The sequence below is a fragment of the Jaculus jaculus genome, chromosome 10 (genome assembly GCF_020740685.1).
Source record: "Jaculus jaculus isolate mJacJac1 chromosome 10, mJacJac1.mat.Y.cur, whole genome shotgun sequence".
NCBI classification, from domain to species: Eukaryota; Metazoa; Chordata; class Mammalia; order Rodentia; family Dipodidae; genus Jaculus; species Jaculus jaculus.
In genome coordinates, this window is record NC_059111.1 from 55,090,998 (window position 1) to 55,110,855 (window position 19,858).

The following is a 19,858-nucleotide window of genomic DNA, read 5'->3' on the forward strand; positions in this document are numbered from 1 at the left end:
CATTATAGATGACTCTTTAGGCAACAGACTACATCAGAGGACAATGCAAAACCCAACCTTGAAATTTCCCTTTTCTTATCTGAAACTGATTTCTACTATGTGTGTGCGTGTGTCTATAAGGATTTGCATACATACATACATATACTACATTAACTTCTGGAGATAGGATCCTGCTTATACAGCCCTGGCTGACCTCAAGCTCAATGATTTGGTAGCCTCAGCTACCCAAGTGTCAAGATGATAGCCATATACTGCAATACCCAATTTCCTATAATAATTTAAGTAATATTATGGCCTACATTATAAACAGTTTAAGCTACTATATATAAAAAAGTGAATTTCCTATCACTTTAAGAGTTTTATAATGCTTAGCATTATAAAGAGAAATGAACCCACTCGGGTGTTAACCATATGTATATATATAAAATTTTAGAAAAGGTACCTAAATTTTGGAAGATGCACCTCATGGTATCTGAAACATGTTCTCAGTTGTATAATTAATTTTCTTTTACTTTTTTTGAAGATTTTACAAAATGAGCAACTTGATGAAATATCTCCCTTGGGTACTGAGGAAGTTTCAGCAGTTAGCCAAGCATGGTTTACAACTAAAGAAGATAAAGATTCTCTGACTAACAAAGGTAAAATACACTGAATTTTGGGTCCTAGTAGAAAAGAGTAGAGCTAGAGCAAAGGCTTGTTCTCAGGATTGTGCATCAGACCTTCATTAGTGTGACTGAGTGATGGGTTTACCCCATATGACTTTGAATGAGGTTATGACACCTACATTTCCCCCCAATATTTGTTTTTTTTCTACTTCTGATAAAAAGTAGGCTTTATCTTTTTTTGGGGGGGGGGGAGTTCAAGGTAAGGTTTCACTCTGGCCCAGGCTGACCTGGAATTTACTATGTAGTCTCAGGGTAGCTTAGAACTCATGGTGATCCTACCTCTGCCTCCTGAGTGCTGGGATTAAAGACGTGTGTCACCATGCCTGGCTTGTTAATTTTTGAACATGTATAGTGATAGCATTCAAAAGGCAATAATATAGTCTTTTTTTTTTTTTTAAGTCTACTAACTTTGGTATGTAAAGTCCCATAGATGCTTAAAGTAGAAAGTGTTTATCATGCTATCTTGCTCACAAGGATAGCAGGGGAAGTTGCTACAAATAATAAACAAATATTATGCCACTCTGAAGCAAATAAATAAATTATTTCCATTTCTGTACAGCAAATACTTTTTAACAATACTTTATTGATTTGGTATCTAGCATATGGTATTTACCATAACCTAGAATCTTTTGTACATATTCTTTTGCCTATAAATTTTTTTTCATAAAAGGAACATCTTAAAAAGTTTGGACATGATTGAACTTTCTTATTTTTTGTCTCTAGAAATTTTGAATAGGCAAGAAGTAAAATTTTTAATTTCATTATTTTTTTTATCATTATTCAGTAGGTTATAATATATTCTTACTTAAAAACCAGAAGTAAAAAGTAACAACTTTACCTGGGGGAAATTGCAGGGTTCAGGTGAATGAGAAATTAAATTAGCCAAATTTTATTCCCAGAGGCAATGTTATCAAAGGGATTGTGTGTGTGTTCATAATGTGTGAGTGGGTGCATGTGCATGTGGAAGCCAGAAGATAGCCCCATTAGGTGTTATCCTCAGGTATACCAGCCACCTCCTGGAGTTCACCAGTTAGACTAGACTAGCTAGACTGTACCTGGTAAGGGAGCTTTAGGGTTAGGGATCCTTCTGTTTCTGCCTCCTCAGCACTGAGATTTCAGGCATATGCTGCCATACCTACCATTTACATGGGTGCTGGGGATCAAACTCAGGTCTTCATGCTCTCGAGGCAAGCACCTTACTGTGACTGTGCTAATATCTCTCCCCCAACAATTACTTGTTTTCTTTAAAAGGGCATAAATGGAAGCAAGGGATGTGGTCTAAAGAAGAAATTGATATTCTGATGAACAATATTGAACGCTATTTGAAGGTAACCTACGACACAGTTTTTGTTTAAATTGTTTACTATCAATGGCAAAATTATCCAGGTAGTATTCTGTGTAATTATTACGAGCTTTATAATATCATGGTTGAAAATTTTTGAACCCTAGTGTGGTTGCACATGCCTTCAATCCCAGCACCCTGGAGGCAGAGGTAGGAAGATCACTATGAGTTCAAGGAGGTCATCCTGAGACTACATAATGAATTCCAGGTTAGCCTGGGATACAGTGAGAACCTACCTCGGAAAACCTTAAAAAAGAAAAAAAAAAAATTGAGTTCTCAGCAAAAAGTGGCTTTATTGTTTTAGTTACCACTTGAAGTTTAGCCTCAAAACATCCTAAAGCCTTGTCTTTTCAAATAGCTTGTGGAGTTTATATTGCTTACTCCCTGGGTATACATCTTCTTTCAACTGTGGCATCATAGTAGTCCATCCCGTATCCCCCCATCCTTTTTTTGTTCATTTTTTATTTATTTATTTGAGAGTGACAGACACAGAGAGAAAGACAGATAGAGAGAGAGAGAATGGGCGCGCCAGGGCTTCCAGCCACTGCAAATGAACTCCAGACGCGTGCGTCCTCTTGTGCATCTGGCTAACGTGGGACCTGGGGAACCGAGCCTCGAACCAGGGTCCTTAGGCTTCACAGGCGAGTGCTTAACCGCTAAGCCATCTCTCCAGCCCACCCCCCTTTTTTTTTAAAGAACATCAAATTTAGCCACACGTGGTGGCGCACACCTTTAATCCCAGCACTCAGGAGGCAGAGGCAGGAGGAACATGGACAGTTCGAGGCCACTGTGAGACTACATAGTGAATTCCAGGTCAGCCTGAGCTACAGTGAGACTCTACCTCAAAAAAAAAAAAACAAAATAAAAAAGAACATGAAATTTTTAGTTTATTTTCATATTGACACTATTTCTTCCTGTATTTATCTTTATTAAGTGTCCCTTGAACTTTGAATTTTTGAACCGTTGGAGACCAGAATCTTCCCAAAATGTAGTATTTACTTTTCAAAACTTAGTGCTCTCTTTGGGAAAACTGAAAACAGATTAAGAATGGTGTTAAGCTTTCTATTTGTGATTCATATGTGTGATTAGCACTCTTAAGTATTCAGGGAAGAAATGGTTTAATCTCAGAATAGTTAAAGAAAAAATTGTTCTGGTTTGTTTTTCAAGACAGGGTCTTGCTGTTGTTTGGATTGGCCTGTAACTCCCTATGTAGCCCAGCTGGCATTGAAGCATCCCTTTTAATTTAGTCTTCCAAATTACAGCATATACCACCATACCCAGCTAAGAAAAATTTTTTGCTTCTCAAAGGTTGGAACTGAAGCTTGTAGAAGTAAAAAGAGGTCTACTTATAGGAAATAGCTTGTGTAAATAAATGCTTTGTGGCAAGGAATTGGAGATGAAAAATACACAAAACATTAAATTAACCCTTAATTTGAAACAAGATAAAACGCCTCTGGAGAACTGGTATAAAGTCTAGGCCAGGGCTGGAGATGGGTCAGTGGTTAAGGTACTTGTCTGCAAAACCTAATAACCCAAGTTTGGTTCCCCAGTACCCACATAAAGTCAGATGCAAAAAGTGGCACATGCACCTGCTTTGTTTCCAGTGGCTAGAGGCTCTGGTATGCCAATTCTTCCTCTCCTCTCCCTCCTCGTTTGTCTATGCTTGCAAATAAATATATAAGGGATAAAGAAAAAGCAATAAAGTCTAGGCCAAAGAATTAGAACTTTATTTTGTAGAAAGCAAAGTTTTAAAGCTTTAGAGAAAAGCTGGTCGGTAAGGTAGATCTGTTCTTCTCTTACATGTAGATTTTTTTCCAGCACCTTGCTGCCTATCCTTATCATGGAGTTAAGTTTGAAGTGTAGTACATTAGCATTGTTTGGGGGAGGGGACTATATTTGGCTGTTCTCATTGCTTCCTACATTGTCCATATGCTTCAGCTTAATTTTAACTGCAACCTTCCCAGATTAAGCTTTATAAACTATTTAAAAATTTAATTACTTAATGATGAATTATTGTTTTTTATTTCATTATTTATCTATTTATTTTGGGGTTTTTGTTTGTTTGTTTGTTTTTCGAGGAAGGATCTCACTCTAGTGCAGGCTGACCTGGAATTCACTCTGCAGTCTCAGAGTGGCCTTGAACTCATGGCGATCCTCCTACCTCTGCCTCCCAAGTGCTGGGATTAAAGGTGTGCGCCACCACACCCAGCTGTTTTGGTTTTTGAAGGTAGGGTGTTTCTGTAGCCCATGCTGACTTAGAATTCACTATGTAGTCTCAGGGTGTCCTCAAACTCAGGGTGATCCCCACCCAGCCTGCCAAGTGCTGGGATTAAAGGTGTACACCACCATGCCCGGCAATTTTTTTTTTTTTTTTTTGTATCTTGTTTACAAGAGAGAGAATATTGGTGTGTCAGGGCCTCCAGCCATTGCAGTTGAACTCCAGACACATATACCATCTTGTGCACTTATGCAGTCTTGTGTGCTTGTGTCACCTTGTATAGTTGGCTTACATGGGACCTGGAGAGTCAAACATGGGTCGTTAGGCTTCACAGGCAAGTTCCTTAACCACTAAGCTGTGTTTCCAGCCTGAGTCATTTATTGTTTTAAGAGAAACTGAAAAGGATTATATGTTGAACCTGCATCCAACAGGATAATAAAAGCTGTCCACAGATCACATATATCTTAATTAAACCTGGAAAGTGGAGCTATGTCTGTAGTTCGCTGGTTTGGTACTTACCTAGTAGGCAAATGTGGGGATGAAGAGAAAGTATAGAAAAACCAGGAAATAGTATTGGTTTAGATAAGTAGAAAAGTATATCAGGAAACAAGATCTGGAGAATTTAGAAGATGGTTTCTTGTTTAGGAGATCTGAGTAGACAATCTCCAAAGACCATTACAAATTAGTAATTTAAGTGTTACTAAGATGTGAGACCTTTTAGAGGTCCATTTCTGAAGACTAGGTGAGATTATCAGAACTCAGCCTATATTGGTGAAATTAGAATTGACAATAAATGGCAAATAAACAAGTAGTCTGCCTCTTTGTCAGGTGTGGTGGCACATGTCTTAAATTCCAGCACTAGGGAGACAGAGGTAGGAGGATCACCGAGTTTGAAGCCACCCTGAGACTAGTGAATTTTAGATCAACCTGGGCCACAGTGAGACCCTGCCTCAAAAAAGAAAAAAAAAAAAAAAGAAGAAGAAGAAAAAGGAAATCTGTTGTGTTGTACATGGTTGGGAAAGAAGGAACCATTGGAACAACTTGAAATAATTTTTATCTTGGATCATAGGGTTGACAGGAATAGAAAATTTATCTTGAGGAAAATGATTTGGTTTCCATTTTTAACCATGATTTTTAGTGTGAAATGCTCTTATAAAATGCTGTAGAGCCAGTTTTGAACATTATAGAATTCTAATTAGCTTAACATCATATATTCCATATTTTGGGCAAAAATGGTAAGTGAAAGCAGCTGCCACAAACAGAAGTAGGGAGGGGCAAGCACCTCTTATGTATTGTGTTGTTGCCTTGCATCAGAATGTGCCCAGTACTCAAGTTTTATCATTTGTAAAACTGAAATTGTATAAGAATTTACAAGATTTGTGAATAGAAAACTTACCTGGTTTTGACACTTAAGATTCATTCTCTGAGTATTTTGTTAACTGTTTCTTTTCAGTATGCTTTTCTTTTCAGCCCCTATTTGTATTTCATTATACAAATATAATTCAGGTTATCTATTCCTAATGTTTGTATTCTTTTTCGTTTCTTACTGTTGATTTTCAATTTTCTGTAGTTCTATTATTTGATGCCATTAATATATGCTGTATATTAATTGTCTATTGGTCACTTGTTATACGTATCTCAACACGATTTAGTGGCCTTTTCCCCCTGATATTTAGGTGTCATTTGATAGGTAGTGATTCTTAATTTTGATACCAAATTTATTCTCTTTTTACTTTTATGTTTCAATGCTTAAGATATCTTCCCATCTCAAAGGCATGAAGATATTCTTATTCAAGTTTTGTAATTTTGGCTCTTTCCCTCCAAGAAAAAAAAAAATGTATATAAGCTAGGACTTCAACCGTATCTTCCTCTGCACAGATGACAATTATCCAGCATTGTCCTTGGAGCATTCACTCCTTCCCAAAACACTATCACTATCTTTTATTTTATTTATTTATTTATTTATTTATTTATTTTTTTTTTTTTGCTTTTGGTTATACCAATCCCTGTACAACACTAGCTTCAGAAGTACTAGTATCTGATCAGGACAGTGACATAATGTTTTAGCTACTTTTAGTTCTTTACACTTTCAGAAGTTTAGAATCAGGAGCTGGAGATAGCTCAGTAGTTAAATCTTGCAAAGCCTGATGTCCCTGGTTCAGTTTCCCCAGGACTCATTGTAAGCCAGATGGACAAAGTGGTATATGCATGAGGCACAACCATAGTGTCCTTCTGTCTGTCAGTAGTGTGGGTCTCTCTCTTTTGCAGATAATTTTTTTTAAAAAATTAAAGTTTAGAATGAGTTTGCAGAGAATAGAAAACGAATAGCCTTTTCATTGGGATCACATTGAATCTGTATAGTAGTTTAGGGGTAATTGTACCTTCATAGAATTGTGTCTTTTAAAGAATGTGGTATATCTCCATTTTAGATATTCCTCTTTAATATTTTTGATAAATTTTATGCCTTCCATAAACATTTTCTGCTTAATGTATCTTTTCAGAGAACCACTTTCCACATTTATCTTTCAGTTTATTTGGTTCCTGATGAATTTTGCTGTTAGGGCTTTCTTTTAATGTTTTCTAATTTTTTCAAAGAGTTAAAAATTGTATTTTTGAATTTGATGCAGTTTATTTTTGGTGTACATTTTAAAGTTTGTATTTGACTTGTTAATTAGTAATACATTCTTTATTCTAAATATCGATGACCATATACATTAAAACAAGTTTAAGAGTTTAATATATGCACACGCATTGTATCAGAAATCCCTAAATCAAAGAAATGTAACCCATTTAGGCCCGCGGAATAAAAGATGCAACAGAAATCATCTTTGAGATGTCAAAAGACGAAAGAAAAGATTTCTACAGGACTATAGCGTGGGGTCTGAACCGGCCTTTGTTTGCAGTTTATAGAAGAGTACTTCGCATGTATGATGACAGAAACCATGTGGGAAAGTATGGAAACTTGTAATGCTGTATGTTTGCATGTAACTAGTGGAAGTAGTTAAGGAACTGACCTTTTTGTTTTTGTGGGTTTTTTTTTTTTTTTTTTTTTTTTTTTTTTTGGTAGAGTTACAATCAAGGCCTGAAGTAGAGGTGGCTGTGAATTACTTTTAATATTAACCTTCAAGTCTTGGTTGGAAATGTAGTTAGCTTCATTATAATAAGGCCATTTTTAGAAGTTAGAATTGGAACTGCCTTACATAGGTTAACTTGAAATTTTAATTTGTTAATATCTGGTTTGTAGTAAAGTAACATAGAGTATAGGAGTATCTAAAATGCAGAAAATGTTAAAAGAACTCCAAATACATTGGTAAAGAGTTTTTTTTCCTATTTGATTTTAGAATATAATGTTACTAGGTCAGTAGCAGCTTCATAAATAAATAAATAAATAAATAAATAGATAGATAAATAAATAAATAAAGCCAAAGTAGAAAATACCTACATATGTGGAAACAGTGAATGGATTTCTGTTGTAAAGCATATTTATAAAAAGGTGTTATCATTCTTCAGTGATTGTTATGAATGTCATTTTTAATTTTGGAACTTGAGGTGGATTAGCTTGATTTACTAAACAGACTGTTATAAGTGGTGATCTCATTCTAGCACCCCAGAAGCCTGCAGGTGGGCGTCCACTTGACAGCTGAAAGAAATTAGCTTATGCTTTGTGACACTGGAAAAAGACATTTTTGTGTGTGAATGAATGACTTGCTAACTTTTCAAAAACCTTCTGTAAGTGGATTTTTTTTATATATAAAAAGAACATTGCATTGACTGTATTGAAATAAAAGGCAAGAATGTCATATATTCATGTCTGACAGAATTAAATTTTTTTCAGTACCTGAGAGAATTTTTCCTATGTTTTCTCTTTAGATATAGGATATAGGGTCATCTTGAAGTATGTGGAACTTCAAGAGTGACTATACCTAACTGAAATAAAGAGAGAGATACATAGTGTAGAAGATACATATTTTAAATTTTGGGTTTTCCTAGAGAAATTTATGGAATATGCCTGGGTTATAAATAATGTGTTTTTTTAAAAAATTTATGAACATATAAGCATTTACTTTAACTATTAAAAACTCATCTAACTTACTATCCATATGCTAAGTGATTTAAATTCAGCTCCTCAAATGAAACTGGGGCTTTTATTAATGTTTTAATAGTTATTACTTTCATTGATTTTTTTTTTGTCTGCATTTCTAGATATACTCCTGAAGAAATTGAGAAGCTCAAGGAGTAAGTTTTAAATTTTGTCTTCATTAATTATAATTGTTTACATTATCTTGTGTTTTAAAAATAAAACAAACTTTGAGTTTGAAAATTTGAGGGAAATTTTGGCAGACTGGTATGTAATTTCATCTGGCTATCCAGCATAATTAGAAGAGCTATCATACCTAAACTTGTACAAAGTAACTGAGTCCGTAGCATACAAATTAATGTCTCTTGTTGTCAGTCACCAAATGCTTCCTAAGACACTAACAGGGGTTCTAAAAAAGATAATCTTTGTAGATACCAAGATCAAAACCAGGATTTTGCCACATGGCTTGATATAAAATGGGGACTTGCTAAATGTTTCACTGAATATCTGGGCTATTAACTGGTAAAGGCTAAGGAATCTCAGCAAACAGTTTTGCTTCATTGATTTAGGGCCTTAGATAATGGTTTAATGGATCTGTAAAAAGAGAAGGTAGAAAGCTGGGCGTGGTGGCGCACGCCTTTAATCCCAGCACTCGGGAGGCAGAGGTAGGAGGATCGCTGTGAGTTCGAGGCCACCCTGAGACTCCATAGTGAATTCCAGGTCAGCCTAGGCTAGAATGAGACCCTACCTTGAAAAAATAAAAAAATAAAAATAAAGAAAAGGTAGAACCTGTTTCTGATAATAAGTACCTGACACTTTTTAAAGGGCTAAAAGAGTTTGCTAGGAATAAGCTAAGGGGAAGCTATCTGGAGCTGGGAGATTGTCAATAACCTGAGGGGAAATTTGGCTTTTTTTTTTTAACACATATCCAAGTTATTTATTTCTTCTCTGACCCAGGAAAAGGGCAATTGCTGCCTGTTTTGTTTTTTTTTTGTTTTGTTTTTTTTTTCACCCACAGACAACTGTAGACCCTAATAAAAGGCCACACTTTCAAACTCTCAAAGTATTGCTGCCCACAACTTCCAAACCAGTCAAATGGGAAGAAGAAGAAATGAAGAATAAATGATGAAATTAAGAGGGAGAAACAGTTGACCCAAATGCTGATTGGCAGACTCTTGTTTTAGGCTCCGGATAAAGCATGGCAATGACTGGGCAACAATAGGGGCGGCGTTAGGAAGAAGTGCATCTTCTGTCAAAGACCGGTGCCGACTGATGAAGGACACTTGCAACACAGGTACTGTCCGTGTTGCTGGAGACTACCTTGTCACTGTGTGAGCCACTGCCCCTGTAGATACTGCTGCCCACTTCATTCAAGAGCAGTCATTCCCCAGTCTGTCTTGTTTCATTGTTAAATTAACAGAAAGATCAAAGTAATTTTTGTGCTTTTTTAACATGAGCTGACATTGTTCACAAGAATACAACAGCTTTTCATTTTCAGAGGACTTAGGTTGAGCATGTACTTCACGTTTGTAGTGGTTAAAAACTGTTCCATTTGGGGAACTTGTTTTTAAGGGTATATGTGTAGTAATTTTAAATTAGGCCTACAGGTTAGTGGCTTGTGTTTATGAAAAATTTTTGTTGCTGTAAAGTACCAAATTGGGATGCTGTGTTCCAGGGACTGGTATATATTTTGGGATTCCCAAACTTGAATTATGTGCTTCCATAAGAGAAATATATGATTATTGCTATTTCATTCCCCAGGATAGAGTATATTATACTCATGCCTCTTGATAGGTACAGGTGTACTGGGGTAGGTGCTTAAACCCTGATGTTTATGACCAGAGTCATAGGTAGAAGTTCTGCCACGGTCATTGAGCCTCACTTTCCTCCGACAACAGAAGTTAAATGCTCTCACACTTCAAGAATCCACAGTTTGTGTTCAGTCTTTAAACAGTAAAGTTCTTAAGCTTAGTTTCAGCTTCAAGGGTGTGAGGTGTGTACCCTTAACCTACTAAAGTGAAATCAGGGGTATTTATTTCTTCTTTACCTACTCTATCAGTATTACCAAAAAAGCAGTGAGAACATAAATTATAAAGTTGTCTCTTTTTTATATTTATTTGAAAGAGAATGGGTGGGTCAGGGCCTCTAAACCACTGCAAACCAACTCCAGACACATGTGTCATCTAGTGCATCTGGCTTTATGTGGTACTGGGGAATCAAACTTGGGTCCTTTGGCTTTGCTGGGAAAGCACCTTAACCACTAAGCCATGTCTGCAGCCTGTTTATAAATCTTTCTGACTCATTCTTCAGGGTGACTAGTGTAATGAACTAAATACAAATGGAGGGATTAGATTTAGGATAGAAACCTAGAGTTCATGTATAGTGCTCAGAGCACAGAGCTCCTTTGTTAACATGAGGGACACTACTGAACTCTGATCTTCACCTAAAAGACTGATTTGCCTACTTCCTTTTCATCTTATAGAATGGTTTCTAATAAGCTTTTTCTCCTGTGTGCCACATGTTGTAGTTACTTTTGTATTGCTAGCACAGAGCACCTGATCAAAAGCAGCTGATGGGAAGAAAGTTGTTTATTGTGGCTTACACTCTTAAGATGAAGCTCCATTATGGCAGGGGAAAACATGGGATGAGCAGAGGCTAGACCTATCTCCTTGTCCATGGAGTTGACAAGCTGCAGCAGGAGAGTAAATCAACTCTATGCAAGGAGAAGCTGGCTATAATACCCATAAACCTGCCTCCAGCAACACACCCCCAGCAAGACTCCATTTCCCAAACTGCCATCAACTGGGAAGCAAATGTTCAAAACACTGCTGATACAAACCAGAACACACCATAAGACAACACAGGGTGCTTCTGTTCCTTCTGTCATACTGTCATGAGAGCAGAGCTTTGTCTTAGATCCAAAATTAAGCAGAATTGTGCCTCACATACAATCATTCAGTAAAGCTGGACATGGTGATGTACACCTTTAATCCCAGCACTGGGGAGGCAGAGGTAAGAGCATTGCCATGTGTTTGAGGCCAATCTAAAACAACATAAGGAATTCCAGGTCAGGCTGGGCTACAGCAAGACCCTACTTCTAAAACCCAAAAAATAACCATCATTCAGTGAATAGTTTTGGATTAGTGAGTTCCTGACACAAGCATATAAACTGTTTAAAATTTTCTAGAAGTTTTTAGATACTTTAGTATCTTAGATAATTTACTAACTTAAGCCAGAAGTAAATAAAGTTTAGTTTTAAGGTTTCCTTTTCTGCTTTTCTGCTCAAGCTCCATTACACAAACTGATTAAGAACCTTAGATACTGTTAGTGGGTATGGGGAAGCTGAGACTGGAAATGTGCATGAATTGTGTTCAAACTAATATTGTCATCACAGTGGCTTGAAATTAGGGTAGTAGAAATCTAGTTTTTACTAAAATAAAGCAGCTCATGATTGTTGTCCCACTTATCCTCCATCATCATACTTGTAAATACAAGACTCTTAACCTTTATTCCATTTTTGCTGGTGAGAGTTAGGACAGAGTATTGGTTTTTGTGCCCATCAAGCCATCATTGAAGCTCTTCCCACTTTGCTATATATGCAAAGGACTCCCTAGAACTTGAGGTTACATAATTCTTTGTAGTTATATTTTGGGTACTTTTTCTATCCTTAAAAAAATGTCAGCAAAATGTAGCTGTCCCTGGTAGGCATTTGTGGCTTCCAAACTGATCCCTGTTCAGAAACAAATTCTCTGGTGAGATAGCACATGACGTTAATCCCTGCACTCAGGAGGCTGAGGTGGGAAGATTGCCAGGAGTTTGAGGCCATTGTTAGTTACAGTTAGTTCCAGGTCAGCATAGGCTGTAGTGAGACCCTGCTTCAAAAACAGCAGGGGTGTGTGTGTGTGTGTGTGTAATAAATGCAGTACTGCTGCATACTTCTCATCAGTACTTGGAAATACTGGGCTGGATCATTACATGTAAATGCTGAAAGGAATAATTTTCTTCTTCTTAGGAAAATGGACAGAAGAAGAAGAAAAGAGACTTGCAGAGGTGGTTCATGAATTAACAAGCACTGAGCCAGGTGACATAGTCACGCAAGGTGTGTCTTGGGCAGCTGTGGCAGAACGAGTGGGTACCCGCTCAGAAAAGCAGTGTCGTTCTAAATGGCTCAACTACCTGAATTGGAAACAGAGTGGGGGAACTGAATGGACCAAGGAAGATGAAATCAACCTTATCCTCAGGTTTGTGTCCTAACAACTAAAAAACGCATCTTCATTACTTACTGTTTTATTTCCTTGATGCCTGAGGTCTCAAAAGCAACCTTTCCATAAAGAGCCTCTGTTTAAGATCATAAATATTTCAGATGAAGAGTGTATTTTGTTGTGGTTGTGCTCAAATCCCTCTGTAGGCTGGATTAGTGTGACTCCTGTGCCGCCATATCTGGACATCTCCATAAATATTTCACATGAGCTCTTTTTGTTTGTTTGTTCCATTTCAAAGGCATGAAGACTGAAGTCTTCTCCCAGTCAGAACATCACAGGCTGTAGCACAAGACAGCTTTCCCACTGTCCTATCTGTAGACCTAAGTCCTAGCCTAGAGGGATATATATAGGGTAGACAGTATCTTCAATCTTCATGTCCTTAAATACTTGGCTATTAAGCTAAAATTGGCAAGAAAGTGGACCAACACTTCACACAAATTGAAAATTAGCTTTAAGTTAGTACCTGGATTTTTGATAGGCTTTTTTTCAACCATGAAATTTCAGTACCCAAGATGAGCAAAAATATTATCATTGGGGTTACTCCCTGAGGAAAATCAAAGCCATCTTAACAGTTAAAGCTAAGAAGTGAAAAGATTTATTTTTTAATGTTTTGTTTATTGGAGAGAGAGAGAATGGGCATGACAGGGCCTCCAGACACTGTAAACAAACTCCAGATGCATGTGCCACCTTCTAGAAGCATGTGGCTTACCTGGTTGCTGGGGAATCAAACCTAGGTCCTTAGACTTCTCAGGTAAGTGCCTTAACCACTAAGCTATCTCTCCAGCCCATAGATTTTTAAGATCCTTATAATCATGAAAGTTGTTAATAAAAATATAATAATAAAGAAATTCAAAAATTGAAAAAAAAAGATTTTTAAGATCCCAAATTTAGTTGCTACATTATATTGGTTGTTAGGTGTTCTATCATTTTGTTTTGAATTTAGTTTCTAATACTTTTTTCCCCCACATTTCTGATCATTTTAGTTTCTTTAAAAGGGAAAAGCACAAAGCCAGGAAATAACAGACTTAGTAAAAATCAAACAATAGGGGCTGGAGATATGGCTTAGCCATGTTTGCCTGAAAAGCCTAATGACCCAGGTTCCATTCCCTGATACCCACATAGAGCCAGATGCACAAAGTGGCACATGCATCTGGAATTTGTTTTGCATCAGCTGAAAGCCCTTGCACCATCTTCATTTCATTCATAGTCTCTCTCCCTCTTTCCTTGCAAATATTTTTTAAAACAATTAAAATCTTTTTTAAAAAAGTCAAGCTCTAAAATGCTTCAGCCCTACAAAACAAAATCTGTTCTTTATCTCACTGTTGATGTTCGCCTGCTCCATTTCCATCACAGCGTTCTGCTTCTGACCAGTTACAGGTCAGCCCACTGGTCAGACTTTTACCCAGAGACTACTACTGATGGTACTTCTTTGTTCCTAACTCTGGAAGTCTGTTTTCAATACTGTAATCCTTTTTCTGTACAACTTGAACAGTAGAAACTCATTGCTATAATATGCCTTTCTCTCTATGGCTGGTGCTATCACTGCCTGTAGTAAGAGAAAGATTTGTATGGACATCTAACATCTGCTTATTTGTAACCTATTAGGATAGCAGAGCTTGATGTAGTTGATGAAAATGATATAAACTGGGATCTGTTAGCTGAGGGATGGAGCAGTGTCCGTTCACCACAATGGCTTCGGAGTAAATGGTGGACCATCAAAAGGCAAATTGCAAACCACAAGGATGTTTCATTCCCTGGTAATGTATTACTTGCTTTGCTTTTAAGTCCTTCCGTTCTCTTTCCAGTATTACTACTTAAGACTTAGAAATTTCTTGCCTTGCATAAAGAGGGATCATAACAGATTTTCACATAAATTTCTGTCTTATTTCTTGGAGTAATAAATTTTAATTCCTAAAGCTTGTTATATGAAAACATTTATACATTCTTGTTCTGCATATAAACTAAGAAATCAATTTTGCATAGTTTCGGTTTGTACAAAGCTTCCTCAAAACTTTCATGAGTTACATAATTTTAAATGTCTTAACTAGGTTCATTTTTTAGAAGAAAATCGCAGTATTTTACGTTTGCTGCGTAAATACAGAGATCTTAATTGGGTTTGCTTACATTACGGTGCACACTTGTTATTTCCCTGCCTTTTTGCATTGAGGGATAGAATTAAGCTGTGTAGTGTTCTGGACTTAATGTATCAGCTTATCCCCTGACTTCAATTTCCATTTTTCTCAAAGGAAAATTCAATACCGAGGAACCTTCTCCTGATGGAAATGTACTTTTTTAAAAAATTAAGCAAGCTACAGGAGATTAGTAAGGCTGAGCTATAACCTTCAGCATTTAGGAAGCAAACACAAATGGATCACTATAAATTGGAAGCCAGCCTGGGCTATAGAGCAAGACCCTGTCTCAAAAATAAAAGAAGAGCAAAATCTATACTGGGCCTTCCTTGCAAGGCCTTGAAGTAGTCACTAGGAGTGTTTGGCAGTCAGGTACCACCTTGAGCTCTTGGTGGAAGAATGCGGACTGCTAATTAAAAGCATGCTGTTGTAGCATTACCAATATTCTTCCTAGATGGCAAGAATTCTGTCAGAAGCCCTCAGACAGAAAATGTCTTATTTCAGTGTTCTATATACTATCTACACTTTTCTATTTAATTATAATTCTTGTATGACAAGAACAGTACCTTGTTAAGAATCTTGAAAACACTGGCATATGCTAAGCATGGTGGCCTTTGTAAGTAAATCCAGGTAGCTTGAGGCCAAGAATTGGAGACCATCCCCCTCCTCAAAAAATAAATATTGGGCTGGAGAGATGGCTTAGCGGTTAAGCGCTTGCCTGTGAAGCCTAAGGACCCCGGTTCGAGGCTCAGTTCCCCAGGTCCCACGTTAGCCAGATGCACAAGGGGGCGCATGCGTCTGGAGTTCGTTTGCAGAGGCTGGAAGCCCTGGCGCGCCCATTCTCTCTCTCCCTACCTACCTTTCTCTCTGTGCCTGTTGCTCTCAAATAAATAAATTAAAAAAAAATAAATAAAATAAAAAAATAAATAAATATTATGGCTGGGCATATTTAGTCTCAGCACTTGAGAAGCTGAAGTATGAAGGTCACCTTGAGTTGGAGACCAGCCTAGGTCTACAGAGTGAGTTCCAGCTGAGACCTTGCCTTAAGAGAAACAAAATACTATGATGGATGTTTCTAAAATTTTCAAGACAGATTATAGTTTTACTATTTTATTATTTTGATAAAGTTCTCACATGTAATCATGCAATTATTTACTCCAAATACTTTCCCTCCTTACCCCCTTCCTACCCTGCCTCCCTTGTTGCTTAGATGGTGGTCTGTCGAAGAGTCAATGTTCTTTTTGTCTACCCATCTTCCTTCAGTCTTAATAAAAGGTCTTAAACAGTTACATGAGAACCAAAAAAACAACCCAGTGCTTTTGGAGACTAAATCAGGATCTGGAGTTCCAAACAGTAGTTCCAATTCCAGTGTACAGCATGTTCAGATCAGAGTCGCCCGCTTGGAAGATAACACAACCATCCCTCCAAGCCCTGTGACAGCATTGCAGATTCCTGTCCAGATCACTCATGTCTGTAAGTGTTGTAACCTTTCTCAATATTCCTTGACATTGGGCCTATACAATTTAGTTAATGGCTCTGATGACTTTGTCTTCTAGAGTTAAAGGAGATAAAAGCATTTTATGTTTAACTCAACATTTGTAAAAGAAATGAATGTGTGATAGGAATCTGACTTCCCAACCATTTCTAAACTAAACTTCTTTATAGATTTTATAAAGATTTAATGGGGATTAATCCTTCAAAGAGAGATTTAAATTAATGATTAATAGAAAAGTACATAAAATAATTGGTACCAAGTAAAGAAATAGTGTTCCCAATGTGATACATATAACGTATGAGTAGATATGAGGGGATGTATAGGAAAAAAAAATGGGTCTTATTCAAGATTGAGAAAACATTGGGGAAGGGGTAATAAAAGGGGCAGTTTCCTACAGGAAAATGTCTTTTTTATCCTTCAGTTGTCCTTATAGGACCCCAGCAGTTAATACAGGGAGAGGAAATATTTTTTTCTTCAGCTCTAAACCAAGTTAATCTTTCTCATTTTTATTTGTCATTCTTGGGTTATCGTTGAGAGGGAAAAAACTGAATATAAAATTCTCAGATCTGTCCTCACCTTTTTTTTTTTGTTTGTTTTGGTGAGGGGAGGTCAAACAATGTTGTTCACCGATGGAAAAAGTATAAAACACTGTTATTCTCATGCAGGCATTTTTGGCATTTTGAATAAGTCTTTGCAGGACTGACCTTTATATTGCAGGTTGTTTAGTGTCCCTTAACCTCACCCACAAAATGCCAATGGTGCTTCTTATCATGACATAAAGCACCCCTTCTACTACCAAAACACTTCCAAATGTACATTCTGATGCCCTGGTTGAGAACCACTGGGCCCTTATTAATCTGGATATGCAGTGACTGTCAAGGTCACCTCACAGTAGAACTGGATTATATAACTCAGTGGAAAAATACTTGCCTAACATGGGTGAAACCTGCCTTAATCACCAGCACCACAGAAAGTTGCCGTGGACACATTTAAACTAATCATAACCGTTTTTTCTTTATTTGACCCCACTTGCTTTGCTTTATAGTATGTGAACTGTAAAGTATCTGGAATCACTAGTTAAAATAAAAATGTGAGCTACTGTTGACTATAAATTATGTGTGGAGACTGTCAGCTTTCCTTGGGTTAACAGTACTTACTAGAAAGACAGTAAGCATTTTATAATACGCTTTCACACCATTACTTTTTAATAGTATTTAGAATAACATTATTCTAGCTAGCAATAAGATATGTGAGTATAATAAGCATCACCAAATCTGCATTTTGATATTCAGAACCCCTCCCCAAATATGTTCTGAAATAATAGTATTTATATTTAGTTCTTATTTTGAAATGGCTTATGATCCTCAAAACAACTAAATGAGGTAGGCAGGACAGATAGATCAGTATGAATTCTTGCCCAGATCCTCACTGCAAGTGTTGCTAGAATTGACACCTAGTATCTCAAGACTTACCAGTCCAAGCATCTAGAATGTCCAAAAACGAAAAAGTTTGCAGATTAGCCTTGCTGTGGTCCTTTTGCTTCTTATCATTAGAAACAATGTACACATTATACACACCAAGGTATTAGCAAACTTTTTGTTTGAAGGATCAGGTGATGTTTTGTCTTTGAGCCTCGTGGTGTCTATCACCATTACTTTCTAAAGAACAAAATCAAACAGGGAAAACTGTAAATGGGTGGGCATGGCTGTGCTCCAATAAAATGAGGAGTGGTCATAACTGATCTATATATCATTCCAGATAAATCCATTTACTTTCTCTCATAAGAAATGTAATGACTTCAGGTGTGCAACCAAATTATTGAATGTGAAATTTCCTTCATGATAACTGACTCCACTGGAAAAACTTGACCCAAGTATTTTACTTTATTTCTGTTCTTCCTACAGCTTCCACAGACACCCCTGCTGCTACTGTTGACTCGGAAACAATAACACTAAATAGTGGAACACTACAGACATTTGAGATTCTTCCAGTGAGTAATATTTCAAAATAAGTAGCTACTAATTGTTTTCATGCAAAAGATCAGTTGGTATAATTTTTAGAAATATTAACAGATGAAAGAATTCTGAGGCAAGATACATGGTAGACTAGACATAAATCAGACCCCTACTTTTACAAGTCATTCCCATTCTTTTTTTCCCATGGGTACAACCAATAATGTTCTCCCTATATATGAAAATAACAGTATTAATGAGTGCATAGTATAGATTTGTACTGAGATCTAGGTCAGGTATATTATTCAAAAAAAAGTCTATGGCAAGTTATAAGCTGTTGGTAACACTTATGAGTAAAATACTTGGGAGCAGTCAGTTCCTGTTGATATGAAATTTTTTTTAAATACTTTATTTTTATTTATTTATTTGAGAGAGAGAGAGAGCAGGTAGACAGAGAGAATGGGCGTGCCAGGGCTTCCAACCACTGTAAGCGTCCTCCAGACGCATGCGCCCCCTTGTGCATCTGGCTAACGTGGGTCCTGGGGAATCAAGCCTCTAACTGGGGTCCTTAGGCTTCACAGGCAAGTGCCTAACCACTAAACCATCTCTCCAGCCCAGATACGAAATTTTTAAGTTTCAACCTTTTAATGGCTATACTTTGGGAAAGTCTATGTTATTTTTCTAAAAATGTTCAACAGCTCAGTTCTGATTGCAAGTTTATGTAAGGGAAACATAAATATCTGTCTGCATAAGCACATAAACGTGGAGGCTGGGGCGACAGCTCAGTAGAAGATAGCATGAGGCCCTGAGCTTGTTCCTCAGCATCCATGCTACTGCCACGTAGGGTGGCTCAGGCCTGAAGTCCATCACTGGGAAGGCAGAAACATGGCTGGTCTAGCCTAACTGGTGAACTCCAAGCCAGTAAAAGACCTTGTCTCAAAAAGAAATAAGTAAAAAAGTGGATGGCATACCTGAGAATAGCATCCCCCTACACACAAGCACATATATACAAGCACACATAACAACAAAAGGAACTCATGCATGAATGCTCACTTTTGAATATTGATCTCTTCTTGGGCAAGCAGTATGTGGTTATCATACTGGGTCATGGCAGTAAGCTGCAACTCCCAGTCAATCACAGAGGTGAACAAAATGTGTTATGACATCCAGCATCCTCAGTAGAAAATTGCTATTTCAGGAAAGTGTCTTCCCCAAAATTTGTTTCAACTGGGAGATTGACAGTTTTAATATATTATGGAGAAAGAGGGGCAATTGAGTTCCTGCACAGCATACAGTGGCTTATGCACCTGTTCTCTTGGTACCTTGAAACCAGAAAATAGAAATACATGGGAGCAAAGGAAGAGTGCCTTTAAACCTCTTGGCAGAGTGGTGACTTACTTCTTTGCACCTTCAAGTCAGTCTTTTTAAATGCAGAGGTAAGACAGTCCAGAGATTTTACACTTGTGTTGAGCCTGTCTTCTTTTTCTTGAGTCTTTTCATCTGCAGCCCACCGGCACTCCAGGTACCTACCTACTTCAAACAAGCTCAAGTCAAGGTCTTCCCCTAACTCTGACTGCAAGTCCCACAGTAACGCTGACAGCTGCTGCTCCTGCTTCTCCTGAACAGATCATTGTTCATGCTTTATCCGTACGTTAAGAGCATTTTTCATGCTCTATCCATGCTACAGAATCTTAATTTTTGAGTATCTGTGATGGGT

General features: G+C 37.3%; 1 protein-coding gene across 5 annotated transcripts in view; it reads left to right on the forward strand.

The window, feature by feature from the left end:
* The window catches only part of Dmtf1 (cyclin D binding myb like transcription factor 1), a 54,983-nt gene that overhangs the window by 32,392 nt on the left and 2,733 nt on the right, over positions 1–19,858 (forward strand). For 4 of the 5 annotated variants that reach the window (XM_045161003.1, XM_045161000.1, XM_004662299.2 and 1 more), the window contains 10 exons: positions 524–638; positions 1,917–1,993; positions 7,020–7,177; positions 8,429–8,461; positions 9,488–9,597; positions 12,316–12,544; positions 14,171–14,322; positions 15,958–16,167; positions 18,094–18,179; positions 19,633–19,788. In XM_045161003.1, the coding sequence (XP_045016938.1) occupies positions 524–638; positions 1,917–1,993; positions 7,020–7,177; positions 8,429–8,461; positions 9,488–9,597; positions 12,316–12,544; positions 14,171–14,322; positions 15,958–16,167; positions 18,094–18,179; positions 19,633–19,788 (1,326 nt within the window). The remainder of the gene's footprint in view (positions 1–523; positions 639–1,916; positions 1,994–7,019; positions 7,178–8,428; positions 8,462–9,487; positions 9,598–12,315; positions 12,545–14,170; positions 14,323–15,957; positions 16,168–18,093; positions 18,180–19,632; positions 19,789–19,858) is intronic. The other variant, XM_045161002.1, reaches the window with a different exon arrangement.